Source organism: Nematolebias whitei, chromosome 22 (assembly GCF_014905685.2).
Source record: "Nematolebias whitei isolate Nwh7 chromosome 22, NemWhi1, whole genome shotgun sequence".
Taxonomy (NCBI): domain Eukaryota; kingdom Metazoa; phylum Chordata; class Actinopteri; order Cyprinodontiformes; family Rivulidae; genus Nematolebias; species Nematolebias whitei.
Genome location: NC_056519.1, coordinates 13,257,807 through 13,267,335, shown reverse-complemented (window position 1 = coordinate 13,267,335; position 9,529 = coordinate 13,257,807). Strand labels below are relative to the sequence as shown.

Sequence of the window (9,529 nt, the reverse complement as noted above, 5' to 3'; positions counted from 1 at the left end):
ACTAAATTACACTTATAGCAACTCTTTGTTTAGTTTTTTATTAGCTTTGTGCTTTGGTTTTGTTTATTTTAATGTCTGTTCATTTTATATTTTCCTTATACTTGGGGTTTTGCTGATTTTAGTTTGTTTTTTTATTAGCTTATAGTTAAGGTTACTATAGCATTTAGCTACTGTTTAGCTAATTTTAGCATTTTTGCCTTTTCTTGTAGCGTTTTAGGTTGGCTTTTGGCTACTTGTCCATTTTAGCTTTTTGCTATGGCTTTGTTGACTGTAATTTTGGTGGCATTAGTTTTTGTTGAGTTAACATTTTAGCTATGCTTTTTCCATTTTAGCTATTGGTTACTGTTTTTGTCCATTTTAGCTTTTGTTAATTTTAGCTTTTAGCATTGACTTTGTTTAGTGAACCTTTTAGCTGAGGTTTTGTTCATTTTAACTTTTTGCTATGGCTTTGTTGACTGTAATTTTGGGGGGATTAAGTTTGCTGAGTTAACATTTTAGCTGTGCTTTTGCTCATTTTAGCTATTGGTTACTGTTTTGTCCATTTTTGCTTTTGTTAATTTTAGCTTTTAGCAATGTCTTTGTCACTGAACTTTTTAGCTGAGGTTTTGTTCATTTTAGCTTTTGCAAATGTTTTGCTAATTTTAGTGCTTCATTCAGGTTTTTGTTGATTTTAGCTGCTTGTTTGAAGTTTAGCAGCAGCTCAGCTTCACTTTCTTGAAGCAGTCACTCAACATGATTCAACATTGAAATAAAAATCTCGTTACCTTAAATATGCTAATATTATCTCCTCAGAATAAAACGCTTCCTTCCTAAATATATTTTAGTAACATGAGAGCTCCTTACTCTGCTTTCCTGGGGAGTCCCACGGAGCGGCAGAGGGTGGAGGGGGTCTGCGGAACCAGGGACTTGCAGCAAGCGCTCCTCTTGTCCTCCTCCGAGGGCTCCGAACCGGCTTGGCTCACTTTGGGGGACTGCGGGGAGGTGGGGACGAGCTGCAGTTGCTGCGGGTGGTGTGAGGGGGGGGCAGGGGGGTGCTGCTGAGGCTGGGCCGCCTGGTTGGTGACCAGCTGCTGCTGCTGCTGCTGCTGCTGGCCGAGGTGCGCCGCAGCCTTGCTGCTGCTCCCCGGGTGCTGGTGGAGGTGGGCCGGGGCTTGGGGACTGGCGCTGCGGTGAGATGGGTGATGGTGGTGGTGATGGTAGTGTTGCTGAGAGGGCTGCTGGACGTAGAGGTGGGGGTCCCGCAGCTGTCGGTTCTCTCCGATCAGGTCCTCCACTTTGCGCTCGAGGTCGTCGATGCGCTGGCGCTGCGTCTGGATCAGACTCTGCTGGTTCTGGACGATGGTGGTGAGCTCCTTCAGATACAGGACGGCTTTCATTGGATTGTCCAGCAGGCTCTCCATCACTGACAGTAGACTGGCTGTGGCAGTGCGCGAGCCCGGTTCTGACGGCTTCCTTTCAGCTGCTCACGCTGTGATCCGTCGATGTGGCCTTCAGGACGGAGCGCATCCGGGTTCTGACGCCTCTACGCTCCTGGGAGGTGGGCAGTTTCAGGGTGTGTGTGTGTGTGTGTGTGCGTGTTTAATGAGGATGCCAGAAATGGTGCTGATGCAAGTGGAGGATGAGCATCAGCAGAGTGCGGAGGCGGGGTCGTAGTGGAACAGTGACATCAGTACGCAGCGCCAATCCTCAAAGTGAATCAGTTACAGGTTATTTTCTTAACATGATTTTAGATAATAATAATAATAATAACAATAATAACAACAATAATAATAATAATAATAATAATAATAAAGTATTCCTAACCCTTCCCAAATTATTCAAAAGAAAAGATACTCAAAAATATAATTGTTTAAACTTGTAAAAAAATAATAATAAAACAGGCATTAATGACAGTGACCTGGCTGCAGTCACAAAATGATTGTTTACCAACATTTTGCTTGTTGCACCATAGGAGACTCAATGAACCATCATTTAGCTCTATAGCAGAACGAGTGTTAGTGGGGACAAAAGGCGCTTTTTGTTCAATGTTTTATGTAAAACATCCCTCCATCCCTTCATTGTCTGATTGAGTTGCAGAGGCAACGTCACTTCCCCCTAGCGACACTCTTTTCTCAGACCAGAGAGGATATACAATCTCTCCAGCAAGTTCTGGGACTATCCAGGTCTGCTCTCAGACTGCAATACCTGTGGAAAAGAAAGGTGACCTTAACTTGAAACAAATGATAAGGAGGAAGATCCAAGAACGTTTCTGATGCATGGCAAATGTTGTGTATTTGACTTCTCCTGCAGCTCATTTGACTTTGTCTGAAAGCTTAAGAAAATGACCAAAATACTTATTTTTAGAGGTTTCTAGTAAAAAAAAATACAGTCTGCATAAAAAAAAGCTCTCCCGGTGCTCTCAAAAGAACAGAAATAAATATAACTAATTAGATCAAGCAAAATATTATTTTATCTTAATTTGTCTTGGTTTCTTTGACGTTTTATTAAATGTGTGGATTAAAATAAGGAGACGGCATGCAGGAATAGAAGGCACAAAAAAATAATAATTCTTGGCCTCAGACTTTATTCCTACTGATGATTTGGAGTGATTGCAGCACTGCATCAAAATGTTAAAAAAAAAAAAAAAAAAAGCCCTCTGGTTGTATTTGTGTTTAACTAGCCTCATTGATTTAGCTACAAAACTGTTTGCAGAGACAGAATCTGATTTATTTGTTAAAGTTTGATGTTAAAGTTTCATCAAACTTTCTTGTAACAGTTGGGAGAAGTTTTGTTTGCCCCACAGTGCAGTGATAAGACCACAGTGAGCCAGTGTGAGAGCAGCCAGCTCCCTCTCCCCATATGGGTGCTTTACAAGCTGCATAAAATAAAAAATGACTTGCATGCCCGGCCATCATCACAAGGCTGGACAGAGCCCAAAAAATAAAAAAAGGGGGTTTTGCAGTAGGAGTGTAAAAAAAAGAAGAGTTCAGGCAGTGACTTTGGTGTCGACATCAGCTGGTAGTCATCCTGGACCCTGCAGTCACCTTTAACACCAATTATCTCTCAGGTGAACATGAGACCTGAGATGGCTGCACAGCTTTTGATCAGAAATGATGGAGAAGGCTCTTTGTGTGAGATGAATGATCAAGTAACTCCTGCAGAGGACAAAATGTTCCACGTCCTCCTCAAAAGTTATAAACTCGAGCTGGATCTCGTGCGCCAGCATCAGTATCTGTTCTTGATAAGTTTTTTTTTTTTTTTTAGTTTGCCTCTTGTTGAATTCTCTACAACTTAATTTCAAAGCTGTTTTTGTCATCCATCATCTTTACAGCCAATGCAATGCAGTGGTGAGAAGTGATAATGGAAAAAACAAAAACTGTCCTCTCATAAATGGGAACCGACTGTTTTAATGTGTCATGTGGTAAACGGTACCAAGAGACACCTTCATACAAGATTTACATGAAATTTTCATTAAAATGTTCCTATTGTTTAAAAGGAAAGCCTGTTGGAAGAAGTGTTTGGCACTTGTCATATTTGTAGTAGTCACAGCAGAGGAACGAACAGACTCAACAATTCTGAATAAAGGTAACATTTTACTTTGAAGTATTTCCAGGAGGCACTGGGAGGATCTGCAAAGGAGAGTAATGCTGTGGTGAAGTTAGTATCTTCTTACAGATCCCTTGTGGTCTGATAACACTGAGAGAAGGTGGAGGAGTCCAGGTACGTATAGTCCCTCGCTACTTTGCGGTCTCGCTCTTTCACGGTTTTTCAAAGTAAGACTGAACACGAGGATTTTTTTTTTTAATTAAATTGTACATGACATACAACGGTCAACTTTAATATTACTCACGTGATTGGGACAGTACTGGATACTGTACAGTGAAAAGTTAACCAAAAAATACAATACTTCGGACAGGTGCTGCCATTTTTGTAGTTTTCTTTCAATAAGCCTGCACTGTATCCCCGCTCATAAGGACTACATTTCCCATAAACCCCGTTTACTTCTGCTGAAATATGTAGAGGGGATGTTTTGATCAGATCAGAAAAAGTTTGGGCCTTCAAAGTGACTTTGGCACCCAGCGGATTTAGAGAGCCGCGCAGAATCCACCAGGAACAGGACCAGAACCGGAGCAAGACCAGACTTCCAGACCCATCGGCGAATCCAAGAGCAGGTAGCCAGCCCACGACAATTTCCGAGCGGGGGAGATGTCGCCGAAGGTCTGGCTACTCTCTGTAGCACACCGAGACTTTTTAAATATCGTTATTGGACCACCGGTCCCGCGCTGACCACATGAAGATCCGGCCCCTCCCCAAAAATGCACTTGGGTGCTCAACGGCTGCACAGAACCGGATCAGAACTGGAGCAGAGCCGAGAGTCACTGCCGTTCTGCCAGCTGGTGAGTAAAATTTAGTAGCTACATATGTATGTTGTTAAAATGACGCAGGTTTAAGAGTTTAGAGCATTACAAAAGTCTGTAAAGGGTTTATAAAGCCTTAAAATATATATATATATATATAAATACTAAAATAAATATTACGTAGTGGATTTTCACTTATTGCAGGGGCATCTGGAACGTAACCCCCACAATAAACGATGGACTAATGGCAGAAATGGAGGTGATGATGGTGGGTACCGTATTGGATTGTGGGCAGGCAGGTTGGTGAGCAGCTGGTTTTAGACAGAAGACAAGTGGCACCAGGAGTTCTAGGGCAGATTCCAGCAAAGAAGAGATCACTTCAGCCGTTTTTTATACTCCTGAAGGCAGCTCATCGCTGGAATAGACCACAGCTGCTGCTCACTGGTGCTACCCAGCAGGAAAAACATTGGACTCTCACAGCACTTGAGTCAGAATCTAAATAAAATTATGTCCTGAGATGACTTGTTGGTTGTAGGTATACATATTCACATGGGCATGAATGTACAAAAAATAGATTAAAAAAAATAAAATAAAATATTTTAGGCTCAAATCAAAGAGGACACTTTTTTTTTCTTGTAAAGAACTGAACATAAAGTATTAAAGTGAATAATAAAATCCTGAAGGAAATTTGTCAATAAAACATATAATTTTTAGAAATGCCTGTGGAGTATGAAGGACAACGAGGAAAGGAATTACTTTGTAAAATAAATGAAAAGGCAAACCATTTAGCATAAAGTAAATGTTAATAACGTTCAATCAACAAGTTAAAGTGACTAAAGTCATTATCTTAGAGCTGCACTTAAGATGATCCAGCCAAGCAGTAATATTACTGCACTATTTTAATTTCAAAAGGAAAAACTTCTTATTTAATGTTTATAATAAGGTAAGTATAAGGTTTCCAACATGTAATGTTGGTTTGGCAAAATGTACTTGAAAAGTTCATTTTGAACCACATTTATACAAATAGTCTGCAATGATTTGGTGTCTAAAAAAGTAAAATCTGGTCCTCTGGACATTCAAAAAAACCCAAAACAAAGCAAAACAACAAAAAAATGTAGAAACGTTTCGTCTCTCGTCCGAGAGACTTCTTCAGTCTGAGGTGCTGTTTTCAGCTCAGTCTCTTAAATAGCACCTTCTCAGGGTGGATCAACCAGTTTTGCTGCTGACAACCAAAACCAGCTGATCACATGCTCAAGAAGGACCATCAGCCTAACAATGGATCATTAGCACACTGATGGCTGTGTACTATTCGCAGAGGGCTGAGTGATACTAGCAATCACAGCATTGTAAGAGGGGGACAATTGAACACGTAGGCCTCCACCCCTGTTTAATGATGGACGGTTTCTTTTCACAAAGATGGCCTCCTTTACTCCTCTCTCAAACCATCGTTCCTCTCTATCCAGGATGTGAACATCTTCATCCCTGAAAGAGTGACCGCTGGCCTGGAGATGAGTGTAGACCGCAGAGTCCTGGCCTGATGATGTTGATCTTCTGTGCTGGGCCATCCTTTTGGCCAGTGGCTGTTTTGTTTCCCCGATGTAAGACTGATCACAGCCCTCCTGACACTGAACAGCATACACAATATTACTCTGTTTGTGCCGGGGGACTGGATCTTTGGGATGAACCAGTCTTTGCCGTAATGTATTTTGGGGTTTAAAAGCCACTGGGACGTAATGTTTAGAAAATAAACGTCTCAGTTTCTCTGATACTCCCTCAACATATGGAATGACCACTGGTCTGGGTCTGGGTTCCTCCTTTTCACCTGTTGGCTGACTGGAGTCCTGTTTGGGTTTCTTCTCTGCTTTTAGGAAGGCCCAGTTAGGATATCCACATTGCTCTAGAGCCTGTCTTGTGTGGGATTTCTCCTTCTGCCTGGCTCCTGAGCTAGTGGGGACACTGTCTGCTCTGTGATACAGAGTCCTGATGACTCCTAACTTGTGCTCCAAAGGGTGATGGGAGTCAAACTGCAAATACTGGTCTGTGTGGGTGGGTTTGCTGTACACCTCGGTTTGCAAATGTCCTCTATCAGAGACTGAGACCTCACAGTCCAAGAAAGCCAACTTGTCATTTTTTACATCTTCTCGTGTGAACTTGATGTATTTATCCACAGAGTTGATGTGGTCAGTAAAATGTTGGACTTCCTGAGATTTAATTTTAACCCAGGTGTCGTCAACATACCTGAACCAATGACTTGGTGGTGTCCCTGAAAAGGACGTCAAGGCTCTCTTTTCTACCTCCTCCATGTACAGGTTGGCAACAATAGGAGAAACTGGAGACCCCATAGCACACCCATGTTTCTGCCTATAATATTGCTCCCCATATGTGAAGTAGGTTGACTGCAGGCACAGTTTCAAGAGTTGACACAGTTGTTCTGTGGAAAGTGTGGTCCTGCTGCTCAGAGTGGTGTCTGATTTTAATTTTAAACTGACCACCTCTACTGCATCCTCAACAGGAATGCACGTAAAGAGTGATGTGACATCAAAAGAGACCATCGTTTCATCAGTCTCCATGATGACATCCCTCACCTTATCCACAAAGTCCATGGTGTTCTCTATGTGGTGTTCTGAGCTGCCAACTAAAGGGATGAGTACCGACGCCAGATATTTGGAAACATTGTAAGTGACAGAGTTAATCATGCTAACGATTGGTCTTAAAGGTACACCTTGTTTGTGGATTTTAGGTAAACCATACAGACTAGGTGTGGCCTCCCCTGGGTACAGTCTGTGGTACAGAAAACGGTCAATAGCCTTGTCCTGCTCCAAAATTTTCAGGCAATCTATCAATTTCTTCTTGTAACCACTTCCTGGATCTCTTTTCAGAGGTTCATAAGTGTTTACGTCACTAAGGAGTGTCATAACTTTCTCATGATAGTCTTTCTGGTTCAAAATCACTGTGCACCTTCCTTTGTCTTCTGGGAGAATGATGATGTTTTTGTCCAGGACCAGATTTTACTTTTTTAGATTTTTCTACCTGGATTATTGAGCATGCATCAGGAGATTTGGTGTCTGTTTCTGCAAGTTTCATAAAAAAAAAATTATTATTTGAAATAAAATGTTTTAAAAAGTCTCATCTTAAATAGAAATGTTGTGTGGTTTGTTGGGGCGTAACATGTTGTAAAGGTTACAAAACAATCCACTCTTCCAAACAGTGCTGTGATTATTTGAACGCTTCAGAAACCTCTGATTATAATTTATCCACTTGTTCATTCATTTTGTTTGAGCCAAACATTTGTATGAACCTCCATCCTTGAACTGCTCTGCTCAGATGCAAACTGAAAGTAGAAAATTCTGCAGACTCGTCCCATAAACTGTGGAGCTGAGTTAAGTCCAGGTGAAATCAATTATTCTTTATTGATTCCCCTCCAGTGAGTCACAGCCGAGGAAATGAAGATAAAAGACAAGCAGGTGACCGGGGAGATGAAGGTACTAAAAAGTCCATATTTTTCAGTTTGGTTTAGTCAGCAGTTTTATTCAGCACCATTTTCTTCAAAGGTTTGTGAGCAGCTTTAAAAGAAATCACCAAGAACCCGGAACAGTAACTCACAGGATGTTTGGTGCCAAAAAGCTCAAAGCTGCTCCTTTAAAGCTTCACTTTTCAAACAGTCTGCGTTCGAATGGCGCTGAGGATCACGAGACTGTTCACGCCGTTTCTCCAGGAAGACTCCAGGCCACGCAGCGAGCAGGTTTCTGTGTTCTGAAGAGGATTTTGATTAACTTTCTTTACGTCAACCAAAAAAAACATTTAATAAATGACACTAAAAGTTGAAGAGGGAAGCAAACACCTTTCTCTTTTTGTTGCCCCTTTAAAAGCCTCCACCTGATTAAAGCAGCGAGGATCTTTAATGGTTGCATCTCGTTGACCTCTGGCAAGCTTTAGTGTCCAAAGCCAATACCCATCAGCCCACTCTCTCTCTCTACTGGTTGAGGAAGATCAATAATGAGATGAGATAAAAGGCAATGAGCAACTATTGCAGATTACTAGAAGCTATTATCGGCAATCCGGCAAGAAAGGGGATGGAAGATGGAAATCTGGACACGATGGCTGCTTCATCTTTTGTCAAGGAGATAAAATTTACATGAGAAACATTAATAAATGATAACTAGAAAAATTTCATTTCCTGAGAAAACGCCATGTGAATGCTTATTGCTGAAGCACTTGCTGAAAAACAGCTGAAATTAGCTTTAAACATGCTGAATTGTAGCTGAAATACAGAACAAGTCTAAGTTAACAGAAGAAAGTAGAAAGAACACATAATTGTTGAATTAGGTTTAAATAAGCAGAAATGAACACAGAAATTATGAAATTAGCTATAAAAAAATCTGAAATGAAAAAATAGATGAAAAGTAGCTGAAAAGTCAGAAAGAAGTTTAAACTACCAGAAAGAAGTGGAAGGAGCTGAAATGAGCTAAAATTTTTGGAATTAGCTGAAAAGTCTAAATTAGGCACAAAGCAACTAAAAAGTAGCTGAAATAGCAGGAAAAAGCCAAAACTAGGAGAAAAAAGCTGAAAGGAGCATAACAAGCTGAAATTAGCAGAAATAAGTTAATTAGGCTGAAAGTAGCAGAAATCACCATAAAAAACTTGAAACTGTCTGAAAAACGCTGAAAGGGACAAAAATGCTAAAAAAAAAAAAAAAAAAAAAAGTAGGTGAAAAGGTAGAATGAGCTTAAACTAGAAGAAGATAGCAGAAAGGACACATTTGTTAAAAGGAGCAGAAATGAGCACAAAAAAGTGGAAATATCAGAAAAAAGCTGAAATTAGCAAAAAACAGCTGAAAAGTATAGCTCAAAAGCAGAAAGAAGCTTAAATTAAAAGAAAGAAGTGATGAGAGCACATTTTTTGCTGAAGAGGGCAACAAAAGTTTAGAAGAGTGCAAAAAAATATGGAATTAGCTGAAAATTTTTAAATCTGCATAAAAACAGTAGCTGAAATCGTAGAAAAAGCTGAAACTTGCAGGAATTAGCAGAAATAATTTAGAAAAAGCACAAAAATGTTGTAGTTAGCAGAAAAACATGTAAAAGGATCACAAAACATCTGAAAAAAAAGCTGAAAAAAGTTAAAGTTTGCACAAGGAAGCTGAAATAAGCTGAACCAGAACAAAATGTGAAAGGAGCAGTAAAAGGTTATAAACA

The 9,529-nt window shown here is 40.5% G+C and overlaps 1 protein-coding gene across 2 annotated transcripts in view; it reads right to left on the bottom strand.

Annotated features, from left to right (window-relative positions):
* iqsec3a (IQ motif and Sec7 domain ArfGEF 3a) overlaps positions 1–1,618 on the bottom strand; it is a 104,277-nt gene extending 102,659 nt beyond the window's left edge. For both annotated transcript variants that reach the window (XM_037695790.1, XM_037695791.1), the window contains exon 1: positions 844–1,618. In XM_037695790.1, coding sequence (XP_037551718.1) covers positions 844–1,400 — 557 coding nt within the window. In that variant the 5' untranslated portion in view covers positions 1,401–1,618. The remainder of the gene's footprint in view (positions 1–843) is intronic.
* Between the last annotated feature and the right edge of the window lie 7,911 nt (positions 1,619–9,529).